At 44.3% G+C, this 23095-nt stretch overlaps 1 protein-coding gene and 1 pseudogene across 1 annotated transcript; one reads left to right on the top strand and one right to left on the bottom strand.

Annotated features, from left to right (window-relative positions):
* LOC142139809 (tripartite motif containing 13-like) overlaps positions 1 to 23095 on the top strand; it is a 693488-nt pseudogene that overhangs the window by 533438 nt on the left and 136955 nt on the right.
* Positions 14467 to 22719, bottom strand: EBPL (EBP like). The gene is made up of 4 exons (XM_075197966.1): positions 22429 to 22719; positions 20487 to 20556; positions 18254 to 18392; positions 14467 to 14746 (listed from the first exon to the last, which is right to left on the bottom strand). The coding sequence occupies exons 1-4, from the start codon at positions 22609 to 22611 to the stop codon at positions 14506 to 14508; spliced, it is 633 nt and encodes a 210-aa protein (XP_075054067.1). The 5' UTR covers positions 22612 to 22719; the 3' UTR covers positions 14467 to 14505.

Here is a 23095-nt window from a genome sequence, read left to right as displayed (position 1 = left end):
GGACTGCAATGCTAGGGGCCCACCAGAGGGGGTGTGGCCAGCCATCATAGAGGCGAGACCAGACACTAGAGGGGGAGTGGTCAGCCCACGAAGGACAGCTAGCACCATACTGTAGTATATAAAGAATGCAGTGTGTATATAAAGAGTACACAGTCTTGACCTGCCCCTTAGATTGGGCAAAACAGTCACCAAAAATCGGGATTGCCCAGGGGAGGGCTGGCAGATTTCAGCCTGGGGGCAAGCACACAGCAGCGGTCCATCCTTAAAGGGTGGTTTTTGGTACAATATATATTTATCTATATAAAAATAGGCTATTGTAGTGTTGCTTAATCCATATATATATTTGTATGCCTGGGCACTTTAGACAGTAACATGGTTATCATTTTAGACAAATACACAGGCAATACTGTGTGCACTACTGTTAGGTGCACACAGTTCTGCCTTCACGAGCAGTACACAGTGAAGCGGGACATACCTCCCAACTGTCCTAAGCGAAACAGTCACCCAAGTTCGGGACTGTTTCACCAGATTAAGGACAGTTGGCAGCATGTCCTGCTCTCTCCTACCTGTCTTGTCACTGTCACCACTTGTGGCTGCTGGTTACTTTAGCTCATTTGCTGGTTGTCTGGAACCTGGAATGTTGTAGGCCTTCTTTGGAAAAAAAATGGGTACATAAAATTTAGAAAACTCCAACCAGTCCCGATGTTAAATCAATAGCACTCACGTTTTATAATTAGGCCTCCCTCCAGCCACAACATTAAAATAATAATATTTACATTTGCTAAATATATGTCTTTCTTTCCAACCAACCCTGACATTAGATAGTAAACACATTTAATATATAAACCTATTTCCCTCCCTCCAAACAGCCCCAGCAATAATTTAAATAGCATTTACATTTAACAAATATAACCATTTCCCACAACAATCACAGGCATTAAATAAAACATAATCACATATTAATAAATAGATCTAATTTTCCACAAACAACCCACAATCAATAAATAGCTCCCAAAACACACCAGCATTAAATTACAGGTCCAATTACTCCATCTTAAATTCATAGGACCCACTATTAAATTAAATAGCCCCACCATCACCCCACAAATAAAATTGCACCCAATAATTAGCCCCACCTGCACTCCTCGATTAAATTAATAGCCTACCCCCTACATTACATTAAGACCCCCCTCCCTTTCACACACACACATACATACATTCATATACTGACCCCATCTCACACATACATTCATATACTGGCCCCATCTCACACATACATTCATATACTGGCCCCATCTCACACATACATTCATATACTGGCCCCTTCTCACACATACATACATATACTGGACCCTTCTCACACATACATACATATACCATACTTGCCAACTCTCCCGGAAGGTAACGAAATTCGGGTCAATCTCCCGGGCTCCCGGGGGAGCTGGCATTTCTCCCGGATCCAAGATTTCACCGAGAATCGCGTCATTTGACGCGATTCTCTGTGAATCACGCCATTTTGGAGGGCGGGTGTGGCAAGGCCAATTGCATCATTTTTGCCCCCCCCCCCCGCGACGTACAGCACGTTTTCGCGGGGGGCGGGGCCCCTCCCGCCCTCCCGCCCTCCAGTCACGCCCCCAAGCAAGTTTCCGGGAGTTGGCAAGTATGACATATACTGGACCCTTCTCATACACACATACATTCATATACTGGCCCCTTTTCACATACACATACATACATACATACATACATACATATACTGAGACCTTCTCACACATACATACATACATACATACATACATACATATACTGGGACATTCTCACACATACATACATACATACATACATACATACATATACTGGGACCTTCTCACACATACATACATACATACATACATACATACATACATATACTGGGACCTTCTCACACATACATACATACATACATACATACATATACTGGGACCTTCAAGTACCCCCCCCCCCCCCATGGCGCTCACCTGGTTAATCGGCGCGGGATGTCTTCGTCTCTTCGTCCCATGTGACACTTGAAGGGACGGTGACCTGCGCGGCGCCGCAGCTAGACTGTAGGAGGTGACTTGCCCGGGAGAGTGGGCAGTCACCCCTGCACAGGGACCTGCCCGAATGCATCTTTTTTTGGCCCGGCCCGGCCCGGGTGCCATCTGCCCCCTGGGCCAGCCCGCCCCTGGGATTGTCCCACTAGACCAGGCTTGGCTAACCTGTGGCATTCCAGGTGTTGTGAAACTACAAGCCCCAGCATGATTTGCAAATATATAGCAGCTTATTGCTGGAAGGGTATGCTGGGACTTGTGATTTCACAACACCTGGAGTGCCACAGGTTAGCCAAGCCTGCACTAGACTCAGAACATTTGACAGACTGTCCTACCTGTTCTTGTCACTTTTAGCACCTGTGGCTGCTGGTTTCTTAAGTTGCGGCTTGTCTGGATCCTGGAATGTTGGGGGCCCTATTTGAAAAAATTAATGGGTAGATTTAAAAAATTCCAACCAGCCCGGCGTTAAATCAATAGGATCCACAATTAATACTTAGGCCTACCTCCAGCCCCAACATTAAAGTAATAGTATTTCCATTTAATAAACCAATTTCCCTCCCTCCAGACAGCATTTACGTATAATAAATTTACCTATTTCCTGCAACTGTCCCTGCCATTAAATAATTCATATTCACATTTAATAAATAGACCTCATGCTCCTCAAACTCAGCCCCACATTCAATTAATAGCCCCCAAACCACCCCATCTCTTATGATCACACTGCGCCCTCCATGCTGCTTTTGCCCCCCCTTCCCCTGGCCTCCTTTTATCACACTGTGCTATGCTGCCTTGGCCCCCCTTCACACTCTGCCATGCTGTCTGTGCTCCCCCTTCACACTCTGCCATGCTGCCTTGGCCCCCCTTCACACTCTGCCATGCTGTCTGTGCTCCTCCTTCACACTCTGCATGCTGCTTTGGCCCCCCTTCACACTCTGCCATGCTCTCTGTGCTCCCTCTTCACACTCTGCCATGCTGCTTTGGGCCCCCCCCCCCTTCACACTCTGCCATGCTGTCTGTGCTCACCCCTTCACTCTCTGTCATGCTGTATTTACTCCCCCTTCACTCTACCATGCTCCCCCCTTGCTTCCGTTCCTTCACTTACCTTTTCTATCGGCTTCTTACTACTCTTCTGTCTTCTTGCCGACTCCTCTCTCCGTCGCTGAATGTGATAACGTCACGCCCGACATTCAGTGCGAGCGGAGCAGAGAGGAGTGGATAGCCCAGCCCCTGGCGGGCCAGTCCGAGCCTGCCTGTTATTATCAGCTAGCTGAGCCAGGAACTAGCACAGTGACCAAAATCAGAACCAGTAACTAACAATGTCCCTGTTATCATCCGCTAGCTGAGCCAGGAATTAGCACAGTGATCGGAATCAGAGCCAGTAACTGACACTGTCCCTGTTATCATCACTAGCTGAGCCAGGAACTAGCACAGTGCCTGTATCCATGAACATGTATTCCAACCAACAGCTACAATATGTATACTGCTGTCTTATGTTTCACTTGTATACCACATATCTTAGATTATAAGCTTGATTGGGCAGGGCCATCTTTATTTTCTTTGTCTGTATTTTGGACAGCTCTGTGGCACAATGGTCAGATTACTGTCTCACAGCAATCCAGCCAGGGCGCTATCTGTGTGGAGTTTGTATATTCCCCCATGTTTGTCTGGGTTTCCTCCGGGTGCTCCAGTTTCCTCCCACACTCTAAAGACATACTGGTAGGTTAATTAACTTCTGATGAAGTTAACCTTATTATGTGTCTCTGTGTGGTAGGGAATATAAATTGCAATCTCCACTGGGGCAGGGACAATTAAATATTCTCACCGGTAGTACCCTAATGATCTGTAAGGCACAGCTCTATCACCGACAAAAGCACCCAATTTCACAAGAGATTTTTGTTCTTAAATAAATAGACCCCTTAGTCTTGATTGTCTTGATCTTTAGTAGAAGTGCTGAGTGTGCAGTGTTATATAAGGGTGTGCAGTGTTATATAAGGGTATTGTATCATCCAGCATTCTTGTGATGTGTAATGCGATGATACTGCAGCCAGAATTGCATCAGATCCTCACAATATATACAACAATGACCATGTTGTCGGCTTGCTTTATACGCTAATTACCAGACTGCTGGTCATTATTTCACACTGAGCAACAGAAATGGCTGCCACCAGAATAGGGTCTGCTATGTATACTAGCCTCCAGAATGGACAATGTATTTTATTAGTCACCAGTATGAAGGGAGGTGCAGACAGGGACCTGTTTTCAGGTTGTATGAGACCCGCAAGATTTAATGAACATCTTGGTTTTCAAAACTCTGCTAATTATCAGAAGCAGGACACAAGGCCCTTAGTCGCTAGTCCTGGGCTGTAGGCCCATTGTGTAGGTAAGGGGCTCAGCCTCACCATAGATCACAAGGCCCTTAGTAAGGTACATGCGTTAGGTCCAGTGGCAGGTAGGGGGCTCAGCCCCACAGGCAGGGCACAAGGCCCTTAGCCAGGTAGGCCCCTAGTTAGGAAAGGGCACTAGGCCCATCATTCTTGTAGGGCACTCAGCAGGTCCAGGCAGAGTAGGAAGGCATAGTGTGCATTGGTACTATATTGTTGTGGGCATTGTGCACTCAATTGTTGTGTTTTATCTCCAGGAGCAAGAAGTCAGCGTCCCGTTGGAGAGAGGCTCTGGTGTTTGGTCCGTTCTCTGGCCGCATGCTAGGCCTGGAAGGGGCAAGAAGAACGGGCCAGGCACCACGCCAGAGGGGAAGCCACACGGTAGTCCTCCTGGCCGGTAAGACCTCGTCAAACCCGTAGGTTACAGCAGTAGTGGTTGGGTTCCTCGCTGGCATTGCAACACAGCCCTTGTGAGTTCCGGGGGAGCTTCCCGCTGTTCCATTTGGGTGCCTGTTCTGAGTTCCGGAAGGTTAGCCTGACAGTTCCAGGGCAGGCCATGTCTCGTGGGGTAGGGCGTGGTTCACCTGAGTTCCGGGAGTGTACTGACGGTTCCAGGCGGGAACCGACAGACCCGGCAGTGCTTTGCTGGCAAGCGTAGCCCTGTCACCCTATCCACTGGGTGGCCCTCACCACTGGTGAGTAGAGAGATCGGTCGAGAACGTTCTCTGTCCCAAACACTCATAGCCCCCGTACCCAGGCCAGAGTTACACGGGGTGACGACAGGCGGAATCGAGCAAGTGTCTCCATTCCTGGTCATAACCCCAGACAGCCCCTTCCCCTCCACCTCGGAGGTACATCTCTCTCTTTTGTCTTGTCTGCAGGAGGAGGAGGGGAGCGAACGCCACGAAGGACGGGGTGGAATTGCACTAGCCGGAGAGAGTAACACCTTCCATAGCAGTCCCTCGGGATGAGGTGAGTACCTTCAGTGGGTAACAGGTGAAGCACCCTGGTCGGTACCCGGGGTAGTGACCTCCACATTTTGGCGTAGACAGAAGGATCCCGACAGGACGCTATGGAGAATTCGAACAACAATTTTGCAGTCCAGGACGAAATGCAGACAAGCCAACAGCCCGAGGGAGACCGACGGTCCCACTGAGCGGCGGATCATCCGCCATGGATCATCCTCAAGGGAACGATGATGCGCACAGAGTTCATCGCGGTGGGAGCTGCCCTTTCCCACGTCTCCGGTTTGATGGGCGGAACCCGATGTTATCAGACTGGGAGTAGCGGCTGAGAGGAACCGCCCTGCTATATGGCGTGCAAGAGGACATGCTGGTGGAATTGGCGGCCAACGCCAATGGGAGGATGATGCCTGGCGCAAAGTGCTCCTCTGCACCCCGGATCAGCGGAAGACGTTGCCTGACATCCTGAAGATCTTGTGCGACTTGTATGGAGTTCCGTCCTCTGCTATGACGCTGTGCAGACGGTTCTTCATGCCGTTCCAGCGGGAAGATGTGTCCATTCTCCAGTTCGCTATCGCCCTCCAAGAAGTGCTAGTGGAAGTGCAGAAGAAGGATGCAGAGTGCTTGGGACACCCCAAGTGGTTCCACCGGGACCAGTTTATCAACGGACTTTAAAAAGGCCAACTCCGGAAGGACCTGCGGGATCGCGTGTGGATGGTTCCGGAAATGTCCTTCCATCAGGCACAGACGGACGCGGTTGCGTGGGACATGGACGATTGCTTCGGATCCGCTGCTGTCGCGTCCAGTGAGTCCATGCCCCGGCACAGGCACAAGCCATGCCTTTGGAAGGGTGTGTAAGAGATCTGACCAATGTGATTCGACAGATGAGAGAAGAGATGGGGCAACTGAAGGAGAGTGGGAGAATGCCCGAAGTGGAACGAGTGAGACAAAGTCACACAGAACAATACCTTCCCCAACACCCCAGATACTCACTCAATCCAGAGGGACCGCTACGGAACGCACCACACCTTTTGCCTCCACAACCGGGGTCCTCCTACTCACCCGTCTTCAGTCGTCAAGGTCCACTGCCACTCTGTCGCTATGCAGGCCTCCACCCGCAGCCTGAGCCCCGGCTGTTAAGCCCACCTGGTCTTGGGGCTCAGGACTTCAGGTGCCCCTCCGGACGGATGGAGGGACTCTATAGGCCACTCCAGAAAACTTACCACTGGACTATCAAGGGACCCAGTGTCCCCTACGCAACTCCAAGACCTAGCGTCCTGCTACACCTGGACCGAACGCCCATTACCAACTGTAAGTTTATTGCACCGTAACCGCCAGGAACATTCTGTCCCTCTAACCACAAAGACCCAATGTTCTTGCTACACTACAGGGCTGCCGCCCTGCTACTCTAACGGGAGTCTATCGCTCCCCTCACCCACAGGCCTGCACCACTCTACACTGAAGGGCCTGCCGCCCTACTACCCTCCGAGGGCCTGGTGCCCTGCTCGACCCAAGGGCCTGGCACCCTCCTAAACTCAAGGGCCTTATGAAACATGCCCCCGGGCCTTATGCCTGACCTAAATGAGTTTTTATACTTACCTGCTCCACACAGGAAACTCTGCTTGCTGCGCCGTCTTCGGGTCTTCCAGACCCTCCAGCGCCTCTTCTCCCGTTCGGTGCTCCCGCAGACTTGATGGCGGAGGCGCTCTTAGCATTTACAAGGGCTCCCCGCCAATGTTCGCCGCGCCGGATTCGTTCGGCATCTTTGCATGGCAGGGTAGGCTACAGCCCTTACAAGGGCTTCCTGCCACTTCCCCCGGCGCGGGATTGCCCTCAACGTCCTCTTTGTTCTCCTCTGAACTTCCAAGATGACGGCGCCCATAAAGCTACGGGCGAGCAGACATCATTGGTTGTCGCCGCATGCCCTGATTGGCTTGCAGCGGTGCGAAAAGTTCAAATGGCCGGAGCCGAGCCAGGAGTGGCTCGTCTGTCTGGCCCCTGATTGGCCAGCAGCGGGAAGTGAGTCTTGATTGGCTCACTTGCCCGCTGCCACCGGAACCTGCAAGGGAAGAGGAGGAATACTCACCGCTGGAACGGTGAGTAGCTTTCTTCTTCTTCTTTCTTCACCCTCTTCACTGGCAGCTGATCCGCGGGGCACTTCTCCACACCTGCAGAAGAATCATAGTGAAGGAGGAGGGGTTTAAAATATAATCTTCTGCTGTGGCTCTAACTTGGCCTTAGTATATCATGGAACTTGTATGTCATTTCTAAGTTTCCTTTGTGGCGCAGCCAATTAATTTCTATATATGTTACCAGGTAACCAATGCTTTATTTTTACAGATAAGTGACATAATATGCATGACATCATCACCAAAGATCACCCAATTGTCTACTACTACTGCACAAATGGCAAGAAAAGTGTATGATGCGATAAGTTGATGAGAAGAGAGGGACAAAGAGAGACACCATGTTCTATATCACCTTACTATGTATGCCTATCTCATTCAAATTATTGAATCATTGAAATTCTAATGCTACAGCTTGTACTGTTGGAAGTAATATAGCTGGGTGCAGACATTAAGTTCAAAGATGTACTCCCCTACTGCAAATGTCATGTGCATTGAAATGAGAGTGAGCTTTGAAAAATATGGGCATTGTTTAGGTGTGGATTTACACAGCCAATGAGGTTTATAAACAAATAAATTCCAAAGATCTAGAATGGAATACATCACTGCTGTAGAATGTAGGCTGATGTGCAGGGATTCACTTCTTGTCCAAGCAAAATAAAAAGGTTATTCCAGGAAGAAGTGTAAGAAGTCAGTTTAAATATAAAAAAAAGTCCTTATTTCAGGTTGTTGGAAAGGAAATAAATAAATACCTTGTTTAACTGCTTCTCCCAGTTAGCAGACTTTCAGTTTAAAATTTCCACTTGCAGTTGACTGCTGGAGCAGCTGCAGGAAAAAATTCCCATTCTCTTTAAGGGAGGCATCACATGGGCACTCTGAACACAAGCAGTCATAGCACTCAGTTGTGCCCACAGTTTGAAATGATGGGGTAACACTCTCCTTATCACAAGAGCCAATCATCTCAGAAAACGTTACCTGCAGCGTCTACAGAGTCTAAATGCTTTCATGTGACAGGAGAGGAGTGTGTGACATAGCTGGTAAAAGCTACAAGATAATATATAATGGGCCACTTTCCTGCCACGCGTTCCTCTTTCTATCACAGATTATTTGACCTGTCTGGGGAACAATTTTCTACTTAAAAATAATATTGTATGTTCCACCCCATGATAATCGTAGGGGACTATCACTAGTCAAGTTTGTGGGTATCTGATTGAAGTAAGAAGGTTGGTCAACGCCTGGAGTCCTATGGACAGGTTCTTGTGGTGACACAACTGTTTTTTGGGACTCTTCTGTTTTGTCAAATCTGTCAGATGGGTTATCAACATGTAAGAGTGACAGATAAAAATGACCTCACCTTGACTCACCTTTTTGGTAATGTAGTTTCTATCAAAACTTCAATCTTACTGGTCAGAGGATTAATCTGGCACCATGTATGACAAATCCTAAATATTTTGCCTATGCCCATCCAAGAGCCAGGAGATAGCCTGCTTTCCTCAGAGACCTCAGGACACCTTGTAAACAGTTTAAACAAGTATGTCAGTGTGTAATGTAAGGTATATAATCTAAACAAGCAGCTATCTAATGTACTTTGTCTATTAATCGCTGGAAGGATGATGGTACCGATTCAACCCAAAAGGCACAAACTAGTATAGCGCAATTGTTACGGCAAATGCTGTATTACTCTTGAGCTCTCATCTAATAATATCAGCAAATGGTAATTAGTTAAATTGAGGGTAGGTATATACCACTCAAAACTGTCACTCTTGGCATAAAATATGGATTAAAACCCAGATACCTTATTATCTTTCTGTGAGGTCTACACAGAAGAGTACTATTGGTCCCCAGAATAATTGGGCTCATTTTATGACTTCTCAATCACCCCAGATTGAAACCTTTCTGTAACCTCTTCAATATACTGTGTCTTTCTGCACTCTGGGATTTGATAGGGATGTTAGTAGATTTTTGATCCAGTTTCAATTGAGTGAGACAACAGGTGTTAAACCTGAGTTTTCATAAAAATGATGTCCAAACTTGTCTACTACCTGGAAGAGATCCTGCATCTGATTGTGTAACTACATTCTTGGGGACTTGTGGTCCCAGACTTCTGAATTCTCACAAAGGATGGACGATATAGGAATTTCTCTTCTATTATAGATTCAGAAAAATTTAGAAGATAGATTTGTTTCCTGGTCCTAGTAACAGGCTGAGCAATTTCATAGTCTACCTCTCCTATTGTACAGCAGCATCACCTTCTCTTAAGGATGAAAAACTTGTAGCTGAGGATTCTGGTTGTACTGTCTTTGCTGTGAATGTGCATTTTTAAATTACTGCAAACTGGCCAACTATATCTAGATGATACAAAGTGAGCTCCAGGTAATGTCATTGGACTTGTGCTGGTATTTACAGAGGAATCAGATGAAGATATTTTGGATGAAACAATAAATATGTATGTCCAGCAGCAGTTTTTCTAGGCTTAAGCTTAGGCCTTTGTGGAAAGAAACATATAAACTTTGAAGTCGGATTGTTCTCAACTAACCTAATTGCCGCCATGAATGGCTTGATGGCGTTGAACCCACCACTGAAATTTAAAGGGCAAGATATGGAGACCCTGCCCTTAAATTAAATATTTTTGGTTCTGGTACTTGATTTTACTTATAGGCTGGATCCATTTATAATAATAAGCCTGTAGTCGCTAAACTAATAATTGTGGATTTACTGTAGCTGTATGACACATGGCTTAAATTATAAATATGCCTGGAATTAACACCAGCCAGTCCAGGGAACCTTAAAAACAAAACAAAAAACACAAACTTTGGGTCTAACCTCAGATAAGACCGAGATATATAAGTGCAGAAACCTCCTCTGATGACCAGTATACAAATGCAGAGCACTTATCTGATTACAGGTACACAAATGTACATTAATACGATTGGCTTGTAGCCTCTTTGTTCGAAATACATCTTTATTGGGTTTTAAAGAACATACAGGGTATACGAAAAATAACATAAAAAGCTACAAAATTTGGATTCGCCTTTGGTACAAAAAAAAAACCACAATAGCATCATGCTATCACAGGAGCTTAAAACTGAATCAGCGGCCAAATGAGTCATATGATGACAAACAGACAACAGACAATGTAAATGTCGGAAAGGGGACAGGGGAGGTAGGGGAGGAATGAGAGGACATATGAGGGGTATAGGAGTCCGCCACGAAACTAGACGGAAACTAGTAGTCACCCATTAGCACTGCAGCACAACCCACGCGGTCTCACAGTAGAATTAGGCTTATGTGTCTGTGAGTCTACTGAGGCAGGTGGGGGTCACATACTTAGCGGAGTGCAAAATTCTAACCAGGGACCTCAAATAGCATAATAAACATCAAATGTATTGTCGGCTGAGAGAAGCAGGTCATCCATCATCCTATGGAGCCCCAGCCTCCTAAACCAGTCCCACATAGTAGGGGGGGAGGAAGATCTCCAACATACCGGAATATCCGCTTTAGCTGCTGACATGAGAAAATTCAGGAGAGATTTCTTAAAGCGAGACACTGATTACAGCGCCAGCAAAACATAGGGACTCAACAATAAGTTCTAGCTAAATATGTTGGGCTTCTGTACCACCTAGGAGCACTTTGTACAAAGTCTCCAGGATTGAGACACTGCCCAAAAAGGCATAAATCATATGAAAAATAGCGGGTCAATCAGAGTCTTGGACCTCGGGTCTTAAGTCGTTCTCCCAGTCACTGGTAAATTTGGTTAGGGAGCTAAAAAGGTTTTCCATCAGGTACTTGTATATGATAGAGAGCAAATGAGGGGGTGCATTGGGGCATACAGTACTCGTAATCCGTCAAATCTAATAATAAAGGAATGTCCTTCCAGGAAATGTTTAATTTAGAAATATCAGATCTCAGAGTAAAGCAGTCCCCTTTTAGACTGAGGGTCACCAAAGGGAGGGGGGTTACACCCGCCGAATCCACCAGCTGGCCGACAAGATGGATCCCCGTCTGTGTTCACAATTTGAAACCTGTCGGGGGGGATTCCAGAGGGAACAAAGCATTGTCAAAAGGGGCAATGGCAAGATCTGAGCGGGGACGTAGTCAAGGGTCCGACGTTTAGTCCACCTGGAAACAGTAGGGCTCATAGGGTGGGTAACCGTTGGCAGACTAGAGTGCCAGGGGAGTGCTGCTACAGGGGAAGGTAGAAAATGAGTTTCGATCACCACACATTGTTTGCTTACATTTGTGTTCATCCACTTCAGAATCCTGGCGAACATGACAACATCATAATAAGTAGGAAAATGGGGAAGCTGAAGGCCTCCCAGGTATCTATGCCTGTATAAGACTTCATGTTTAAATCAAGGACGTCTCCCATGCCACATGAAGTCACGTACTAAACGTTGCAAATCAAGAAACCAGGAGCCAGGCATATATATCAGGATTGTCTATAGGGGGTACAGGAGCCGGGGGAGCATGTTCATTTCATTAATATTGATCTATCTGGTCTATGAGAAGACACTCTCGTAAGTCAGCCTGCAGCTTGTGCAGAAGCAGTTTAAAATTAAAATTGAAAAGTAGAGCAGGGTCACTAGAAAGCAACAAGTCTAGATATATAAGCTGGGAAGGGTGCCAAACAAAAGGAAAGGCAGAGGGATCCAAATAATTGGAATTCCCTGACGAGGTTGGGGATAGAGACTACTGGGTTAGTGACCACTGCAAGGTGGTTATCGGCAAATAGGGCGAGCTTGTGTTCCACGGAGCTCACCCGGACCCCGCATTAGTCCGGGTTGGCCCTTATGGCTTTGGCTAGTGCTTCCCTACATAAAACGAAGATACAGGTAGATTCCTACCACAGGTGAATAGGAAAATCTCAGAGCCACAATCCCATTCAGATAAACCAACAGGATGCCTTTAATACGGTGGATCACACCACGACAAAAGAACTTTACACAACCACGTTTGAACTATTTTTTCACTCCTGAACTATGAGAGATAAGTCTTTTTTATCTGTTTATTTTTTTGATATTTTCTTTGTGAACAAAATTTATCACATTTTTGTGTTTGTCACATTTACATAGATTTTGTTTTTTTATTATTATGAAGGATACCTTTTTGACTTACTAGCACTGCTTTCCACTCTATATTAATATAAGCATTTTAGTCACTGTGTAAGAGCTGTGTGATGCGGATTGTGTAGCATGTAAGGTAGGGAGGAGATGGAGGTGGTAATCTGAATAAGAATAAACAGTGCATTTTGCCCTTCTTAAATAAAAAAAATAAAAAAAAAAGAATTATCCTGTATTTGATGGATGTACACTATACCTCATTTGGTAATGTTTTGATTCACTGAGAACGGAGGACAGAACATCTTTCTCTTAATCTAATACAATGAAAAATCCTTTTAGTAACATCCATGGATATTTTTGAAAAAAATGATTTATTTTTTAAATCATTGTGGCGAGACTGCTCCTAATCGCAGACTGGAAGTGACATTACCAGCTGTTGGCGCTTCATGTATAGTGATAAGAGACAGAGGAATTAATCAATAAATGCACAAAACTAGGGGACTGCTAATAAATGTAAGGCTATTAATACAAAACCATTAAATCTGCAATCCCATGTAACAATGTTTTTTTCTGGCTGTAAAACACACAGGACCTGATGTAGAGTTTGACGCAAGTGTCTTTTTTTTGCATAAAATACGCAATTTGGTACTGCACATGCAAACAATAAATGTGTAAGTCCCTTTGCAGACTCAGACGCATCTTACACTTACGACTATTTATGTTAAAAGAGGCGGGTAGGGTAGAAGCACCAGTAGAAACACCTGGCAGTAGGCGTATCTGCTGAGAGTGCCACACCTCTTGCGCAGGGTACGTGCTCATCAGCATCATAGATGTTTAAAAATTTTTTTAAAAAAACACAGCATGCCCCTGCCAGAAGGATCTACCAGCACTAGTGCTCATAGCCTAGCTGGTAGCGGGACAGTGGTGAGGGGGAAGGGGTCGCCCTAAAAAAGCTGCTACCAGCACTAGGCTATAACAGGCTGTGCTGGTGACACTATAGCAGGTAAACCCACAGAGTGAGCCCCCATCCTATAATGCTAAACAGTTCTAGCCCATTCAGCACATGGTCCCCCGCTCCCCAAAGAAACACTCCCGTGTTGTAAGCAGTAAGGCTCCTGCACTCTCCTGTGGAGTAATGTAAGTGTTGCAAAGCAGATAAGTGTTTTTTTTCTTATGGAGAACTACAGGACTCAGCAAGCCCTTTCATACCTAAAGTGTTATACAAGCGCCAGCATATCTATGGCCGAGGAGCACGGTGGCACTTGTAGAACTGCAGTTCACCTGAAAAAAATAAAAATAAAGACACAGCTGAAGTAATTCATTACGAATACAAACACCACCATACAATCTCATTCTCCACTTTGTCACCTAGACCTAAACTAACCAACACGTGAGCAATGTCAACACTGCTCTTTACAGGAGCCGCGATACAAATGACAGACTGAGTCTGTCATTCTTACCAAACACATGGCGTTAGCCGCAATGAATAAGTAGTATCAATGCCTTGTAGTGGCAGCTATATAAGTCTCACCCACAAGACTGAGCTATAGGAAAACATCCTCAGATTCGTGTTAAACATGCACAAAACATGATGTGTAAAACACAAATAAACAGATGTGGGATTGCAGCTTTAATCAGTCTTGGGTTCTGAACTCTATACCTTAAACAATACATAAACAAACACTCACATTACTGGCTTTGATATTAGAGAACTCCGGCCATTATACAGTTTATTTAAACAGGGACCTCTCCCGGGACATGAAATTTTATGAAACTACTATTTAGGTTTGAGTTCTATTGTAAATATTACTTCTAAAAAACCTAATTAAAAGGGCTAAAATCATGGTAAAAAATAAATCGAAAGGCTGTAAAATAAACATCATCTTTAATTTTGTCAATCAGTATCTTCATCGCGACTTCTTTCCGGGGTTTCTTTTGCCGACATGAAGCTTTTGAAGTCCCACCCAGGACTGCCAAAGTAGAATCCCAGGGATGACAACCCATAAGCCATTAAAGAACACTAAATAGACCCAGAGGTACAACCAGTTGTTGGTGTTAAGGCTGGGGCTGCCAAGTAACCAGTCTGGACAAAAGGTCATCCATCCTCCATATAATTCACATACGCATAGTGTGATCTGTATAAAGTGCCTGAAACAGAATAAGAACACACCTCTGTCAACACCATTATAGCGATATAAGAATTTGTACCAGCTTCAGTGTAAACAATGTTACTTGTTTATATTAAAGTCCACCTGCTCTTTACACACAGTGGAGGCAGCTATTGTGTGGGCTAAACCAATATCTGTGTCAGTGCAGCCTGTTACTATATAATAAGAACCAGCGACATCGCTGGGGGCTAAGGTGCTCTACTATATAATGTGTTCATGTATGTACATCATCAGTATTATAAAAAATATATAGTACTTACTGTATAATAAAAGGATAACAGATGTCACCTTGGAGTGACAGGTATCACTCCTCATTGTCAGCCACACTGCCCACACCAATCCACCCAACCACCCTGCACCTACCAATCCACCCAACCACCCTGCACCTACCAAGCCACCCAACCACCCTGCACCTACCAATCCACCCAACCACCCTGCACCTACCAATCCACCCAACCACCCTGCACCTACCATACCAATTCACCCAACTACCCTGCACCTACCAATCCACACAGCCCCACTGCACCACACCAATCCACCCTGCACCTACCAATCCACCCAACCACCCTGCACCTACCAATCCACCCAACCACCCTGCACCTACCAATTCACCCAACTACCCTGCAACCTACCAATCCACCCAGCCCCACTGCACCACACCAATCCACCCAGCCCCACACCAATCCACCCAACCACCCTGCACCTACCAATTCACCCAACTACCCTGCACCTACCAATCCACCCAGCCACACTGCCCACAACAATCCATCCAACCACCCTGCACCTACCAATCTACCCAACCACCCTGCACCTACCAAGCCACACTGCCCACAACAATCCACCCAACCACCCTGCACCTACCAATCCACCCAGCCACACCGCCCACACCAATCCACCCAGCCACACCAATCCATCCAGCCACACCGCCCACAGCAATCCACCCAGCCACACCGCCCACACCAATCCATCCAGCCACACTGCCCACACCAATCCATCCAGCCACACCGCCCATACCAATCCACCCAACCACGCTGCACCTACCAATCCACCCGGCCACACTGCCCACACCAATCCACCTAACCACCCTGCACCTACCAATCCACCCGGCCACACTGCCCACACCAATTCACCCAGCCACACTGAACATACCTATCCAACCAGCCACACTGCACATACCTATCCAACCAGCCACACTGCACATACCTATCCAACCAGCCACATTACATATACCACATATTGCACAGATTTCCATATATAAGTGTATTTAAGCCACACACCCTTCTTCAGGTTAATTGCTGCATTAACAGTGATCAGTAGCTGCTGCTGTAGATCATACAAGTTTCCCTCAGAGCCTGATTGTTATATGGTCACTGAACTGTGCAGCTGCCTCCTGATTCAGCTCTAGTCCAGTACTTAGCTAACAGGCTCCAGAAGCACTTTAAAAGGTATTACCAGACCTCAACAAATTTTTCTGAAAGGAAAGTTACTATACGGGCCTGATTCATTAAAAAAAAATAAAGCAAAAAAAATGAATAACTTTGAACCTTGGCAAAATCATGTTGCATTGGAGGGGGAGGTAAATTTAAAATGTGGGGACAGATATATAGTTGGGGTAGGGCATGTCCTAGATCAACTTTAAATTTCAGTATACAAATAGAGCTATTAAGTATTTGTGTGCTACATGAAAAAGCAGCCAATCTATAACTTATGTGTAAAATAATAAACTAATTTGCACCCATTGCATTGTCCAGGAGAAAACGTACTCATTTTTTTGCCTTACTTTCCTTAATGAATCACGCCCATATATGTAGATATGGGACAAAATAAGCTGGTGAATTTGGCACAGTCTCGTTTTTAAGTAATTTTAGATAAATATTTACAGGTGTTTCTTTTTTGTTTGCTTGTTTATGCTTTTTTGCAGACACGGTTTCTGATTGAAGTCTGGGATCTAGGTGGGGATGAGTGCATGCAGATGAGTGCATGCAGATGCATATTTGGTTTGAAGTGTTTTGTTTGTGCACTCATCAGTTATGATGATAACACCAAAACATTAATAAAATTATTTTGCAACATATCTGGTTGTGTGCAGAACCTCTGTTCTCTGCCTACAGAATAGAGACTTCACGAAAACATCATCTAACTATTTCCTTATTCATTAACTATGTGGGGAGAAAGTTGTGACACGTAAGTTTCATACAGCAGCTGCAGTGATGCCTACATGAAACTCATTCCACTGCGCTGGGCTAGGATAAGAACTCCGTGTCAGTTCACCAATGTAAAAGCTGTGCAGAATATGATCATTTTGCATAGACACCAACTGCCCCTAGTTTGCGGGAAGAATTTTAGTTTTTCAGAGATCTGTATCTGAGTTTTTCTACTTAAAATTGCCCGTTTTTTTCAATAATACCCTACTGGATAATATCCCTTTTAATGTTCTCTCTGCAATTTTGAGCAAATGTATTTTGTATATATGAGATTTATTTCAACTACAATATAATCATGTTCGCTCGACAGGTCATTGAGCATAGACAGGAAAAAGGGCCACTCTGATTTGTTTTGTTTTAGAGTTAGAATATCTCCTTATGACACACATTTAGGGCTAGATTTACTAAGCTGCGGGTTTGAAATAGTGGAGATGTTGCCTATAGCAACCAATCAGATTCTAGCTGTCATTTTGTAGCAGGTACTAAATAAATGAAAGCTAGAATCTGATTGGTTGCTATAGGCAACATCCCCACTTTTTCAAACCCGCAGCTTAGTAAATCTAGCCCTTAGAGTTAAAGTACCTCCTTATGACACACATCGGGCCTGATTCAATAAGGAACGTACATGCTGATACGTGCCGTATATTGCGTAAAATAGCTATATATATATATTTCAAATATTTATTTAACAGCATAGTGGTTAACACCGCTGCCTCACAATGTTGGGGTCATAGCCGGACATAATCCATCTGTGTGGAGTTTGTATGTTCTTCCCATGTTTGCGTGGGTTCCCTCCACACAGTTCAAAAACATACTGGTAAGTTAATTGGTGTCTGACAAAATGGACCCTAGTCTCTGTGGTAGGGAATTTACACTGTAAGCTCCAACACGGCAAAGGATTCATGTGAATCATTCCAAAGAAAAGCAACTGAGCGCACCCAAGATGGCTGCCTGATCCTCTGCAACAATATAAACTGCTTTGAGTCCACTTAGGAGAATGGTGTTACATAAATAAAGAATTATTATTTTTATTATTATTATTATTATTATTATTATTATTATTATTATTATAACTGTTTTGGAGCATTACAGAGGTACCTGTTACTTTCAGACAATGATTAATAGCTATGGGCTGAATATTGTTTTAGCCAACAAAATGGTTACCTTCCCTGTGTGTAAGGGACAGGTATTCTTTAAGTAGCAAAATGGACAGTAAAAGAGAAGTACATTTTTGTGTTAATACTTTCTTTGCTCCATCAGTAAATGCATTAGATGGCACTCACCTGTAGTACTTATCCTTCACAATGGCATAAATCAACACTAAAGCCAACAACCCATCCACAACAACAGTGAGGATCTCCAGAGATACAACTGTGGGGTCTGAATGGAGCCAGCGTTCATCTGCTTTCCCATATTCTTTCCCTGAGAATCAAGAAAAAGGTCATCTAATGAGAGGAACCTGTTTTGTAGTGTGATAAGGGGACACATGCAGCACACAAGAGCACATTGGGTTCAAACAAGTGACTGAGATAAAGATTACTCAACCTGCAACAATTAAGGAATATTTACTTAATTTAGTGGTGTGATTGCTTTTATCGTCTATGGTATATATCTGGACTCCCACAGGCATGGAATCTACTCAGGTTGGCTTTTCCCTTCAAGTAGGAGCTAATAGGATGAGCTGTGTTAGTACACACATTGCTGCACAGAATCTGCGGTGCACTAAGGCTGAACAGAGCTGCTTGTTGATCGCAGATCAGATCTGATGTTAAATAGAAGTATTTGTCCTCTATGGACAAAAGTGATGACCAAAAAAGGAAAAAAAATGCAGTACAGCACAGCCTTTGGGGTCGCATACATAGGCTCATTTTACGCATTGAGCATGTGTACTTAGGGCCTGATTCATTAAGGAACGTAAATGCAGATAAGTGCCATATTTTTGTGTAAAATCGCTCTGTGGCAGCCCAAACACAAACCATATGCCAGAGAACACAAAAACATCCAATTCATCCGCGAGCACAAAGGACCCTTCTTACAGCCTAGGATTTCAGGGGTGGAGCGGGGAGGAGACTGGGCGGATGCACGTAGTCGATGTACAGTAAAGGGCGTGCCGAGCTCGAGCGCACGCGGTGGCGTCCAATTCAAGCTTTGGGCATCGCAAAGTTATGTGTTGTTCAGTTGTATCACTTTCACCAGCTGCAGTTCTGGCGTATGTGCTGATTACTAGTGATGACGAATGGGTATGTATGCTACAACATGTGCAGGCAATGAGGAGCAACTGGAAAAATGCATTTTATGTATATTAGACATTAAGAACATCCTAATAAGTGTATTTTATGGTGGGAATAAAAAACAACAACCAAGAGATGTGTTCTTTTGTGACTTTATATTCTACATATGTATTGGATGTATCCTGCAGTGCATTGTCTTATCAGAGCGGACCTAGATCCGTAGTATTCATTAACAGACGTATCTTTACATTAGCTCCTTGTTGAATAGGGATGTGTGTATGCCCCCAATTTATGTGTGTTTTTTATTAAAAAAAAAAAAAAAATGCGCAATTCGTTCGTTTTGTGTGCCTTAATGAATTAGACCCATTAGTGTCTATTAAACTTGCTTTAATACAAAGAGGCAAAATAATAATATAGGAGGAAGGACCTGTACACGCACATTCTACCAAGTGTCCGCTTCACTTTGCACTAGTTTTCGTGTTGGTAAAATGTTATGTAGTTCTTATCAAACACTTCGTACTATATGCTGCAAGGGAGGCCTAGAGAAACTTGCTTCAAATGCTCTGTTAAAAGTGAAGACAAAGTACAAGGTCTTATCTACACTTAACATGTGTTGTTTTTCAATGCCTGTTTGTATCGGCTCTTAACCTGCTTATATGTTGGTTACTGTTTTATGCACCAATTGTCATATGTCAGTGGGTGCGTGGGAATTGGGGCTTCAGTTTTACAAGCACATATTTGCTGTTTGTAGTGTGTTTTCAAACACACAAAAGAAAATGTCAGTAAATTGATAAAGTTTAGCATTGGAATAGGAGAAATACGTCCTGCAAATATTAAGCAACGTGTGACACTCACAATAATCACAGGGTGCCTAGTATTAATTGAAGTGCCTGGTTCACACCTTAGAGATCTAGTGCCCCGCCAGTGGCGCATTGTGATTACCAAGCTTTAGTATTGAGTTGTGCCTTGTGTGTATTTCTTCAGAGCCTGGAGACTTCAACCTTCCTTGTACAATCCTCCTCCGTCAAGTCTTACACTTCTGAGCTGCTAAAACTCTGCACATTTAAACTGTCTGTGCCAACATGTGGGTTGGGACTGCCTGAAAGTACAAGTATTTGGTTCCAACAGTCTGCCAGGGTATGGCCAAGCTATCTGTCCCAATATGATATGGTTTGATTTGGGAGTGGATACTATCTCAGGATAAGGTGGAAGAAGTAGATGTACATTTCATGTAGGACATCTTGCAAAAAGATTTAATTCAACATCAAACAAGATTCATACTTACACAAGGACGCCAACGGACCCTCAGATGTGCCCACTGTCCCCACTAGGGAAAGGTAAACAAAGGGACCCTCCTAGAATAACAGACACATGACGCTGATTAGAATTGTTGCATTCTGTGTAGCTGCTGTTACTATCATCTATGTATAACAACCTCTACACCTAAAACACAAATTGGCTGACATATAATGGCCATATTGAACATTCACAAATATGGGGGGAAAGGTCAGGATCTCATGAGAAGATATTTTAGATAAAGTTTTCAATATGGAGGAATATGTTTTAATACTTACATCAGCCTGTCAGTGACCCCAGGGAAGTGGCTGATAACAGAACACTTTGCACTCAGCTGCATAGTAAATGTAAGTACAATGCCGAACATCTCATATCATGAGGCCATTTGCGAATGTTGTTAGTAACGGTTTTACAAAAGGTAGCTTATAATTCATATTAAATGCTGGCTTTGTGTTAGGCACACTTTCAAAATGTACACAAATAATAATGTGCTACCATGAGGCAAAATACCCACTGGTGTTAATAATTATGCTTTTACTAACATTATTTAACCATAGTAAAAACATGCAACCGGGTATGAAACTATTTGCCCCAATTCCCCCGTCCTGGAGGCCTGGAGTGCCTCTGTAGTGTATTTTGGACACTGCTCATTTCACTTACTAATCACTGCAAATCACCCCAATTACAGGTGCATAGACTTTGACATGCGGTCTCACTGGCATTTTGTTAGCGTCTAACCACTCTAAATAAGCCCTATCCACATGCAAGGTAATAGAATTTAATTTGCATAGCAATGTTCCACAAGATAATATGTATAAATAAAGTATGGCTGGGCAACCATAATGTGCCTGTGGTCCATTCAGCCTGACCTGTGCATAGATGCGTGTTGAAAGCAGTATACGCATAATTTAGAACAGATACCATGAATAACTGTGGGGAAGTACAGAAAGTATTTAGGGGCATATTTAACAAATCACGGTAGTGCACTATTGTGCACTTACCGTGGAATTAAAGTCCCGATGTGCCCTCCGCAAATTTATTAAAGGTGCATCGCAGCAGATATCATGGATATCTGCTGCTTTCCACTCCTGATCGTTTTTGCGAGCAGTCACCATTCAACAGAATGGTGACTGCTCTGGCCGCAAAAAAAATTTTTCTGGGAACTTGTCTTGATAATGTACGCCAGAAGCTGGCGTACATCATCCGAATTGAAGAAATCCACTGCTGTCAGCTCTGCTACGAAGAGCAGAGCTGGACAGCGCATGTGTGGAGGGATCACATGATCCCTCCCTGTGCACTGCACATGCGCAATTGAAGGAAGAAGAGGAACGAAGAGGAGATCCAGAGACAGCGCATCCGAAGAGGGGGGTAAGTGTGATTTTTTCTATCACAGAAACAGCAGTTTTTCGGAACTGCTGTTTCTGTGTTCCCTTTTTAATAAATGTGAGAAATAGTTCAATCCTTATCCTTGCGATGAGGATTGATAACTATTTCTCACTTTTGCCGATTAATGATAAATGTGCCCCTTAGAGTGAATGCTGAACATACCATGATCGCTACTTGATGTATTTGTTTGTGGTCACCTCCTGTTAACCATTCACTTTTAATGCCATATGTACTTCTTCAATGGAATTAAAAATACATATTCAAGAATGAATGCAGTTCAGACTGAATAAATTACACCACAAGCAGTGTAACTGCTGACAACACCAGAGAGATCCACTTGAGGGTAAACGGGGAAAATGGTAACCCTTTATGGTGCTAGGATGATTTAATAAATATGTGACCGAAGACCAGCAGACTGACAGATCTAAAAATATTGTAACAATAATAATTATAAACTTTTAATGCATTACCCATATATATATATATGACTTGCAAAGTACTGCATACAGTTCGTAAGCGCCAACCAATGTATGTGTAATACTCACAAGCGTGAAGTGCACAATAGCGTCATAGAAGAGCCAAACCAGCACCCATCTGTCAGCGCCCGAGCACTTCTTTCCCAGGAGCTGCGCCAGCACATACCCGACAGCCAGCTGTACAGCGCAGGCAGCCAGGGAATAGGCAGTGACCGAGCTCACTAGGACCGGGGAAGCCTCTTCCGTGGCCATGACTGCTGCTGCCAGTGATTCCCTCCTCCTGTAGGAAGAGACTAGATGTAATGCTGCTGGGCCACACTCTAACCCACCTCCTACTTCTACTACTGAGTGGCTGCAAACCCTATCTCCCCATGTGCAACCCACCCACAGCCACCCTGCACTGACACTGGCCACTCCCTTCTACAGTACAGTACAGTGCAAAGATCGAACTTGTGTTATCTCGTAATCTGATATCATATATAGGTATTTTTTGTATCTGATGATGAATGATTGGAATAGCAGAAGATGAGCATAGCTTTCCACAATCTCCTTAAATTAATAGCATTTTCACCCTGCAAAGGTTGAAGTGTTTTAGCGCTTTATGATAAAGAGTGACTGTTGTGGTGCATGCCTCCGACTTCTGGAAAAAAGTGTCTAATTACAACAGATTTCCCGTCATTGTCCATTCAGTTGGAAATATAACTTGTACACACATGTCAAGTCTATTGACCTTTTT

This window comes from Mixophyes fleayi, chromosome 2 (assembly GCF_038048845.1).
Source record: "Mixophyes fleayi isolate aMixFle1 chromosome 2, aMixFle1.hap1, whole genome shotgun sequence".
Lineage (NCBI taxonomy): Eukaryota > Metazoa > Chordata > Amphibia > Anura > Limnodynastidae > Mixophyes > Mixophyes fleayi.
The sequence above is the reverse complement of the archived record's forward strand: the minus strand, read 5'-3'. Positions and strand labels throughout refer to the sequence as shown.

Excerpts from the sequence above, each read along its gene's own strand:
- EBPL (XM_075197966.1), bottom strand. The coding sequence starts at position 22,611 with ATGGCCACGGAAGAGGCTTCCCCGGTCCTAGTGAGCTCGGTCACTGCC. Across the intron at positions 20,557-22,428 it reads CTATTGTGCACTTCACGCTT|GAGGGTCCCTTTGTTTACCT; the intron begins GTGAGTATTACA and ends CTGTTATTCTAG. Across the intron at positions 18,393-20,486 it reads GGGTCCGTTGGCGTCCTTGT|GGAAAGAATATGGGAAAGCA; the intron begins GTAAGTATGAAT and ends CTTGATTCTCAG.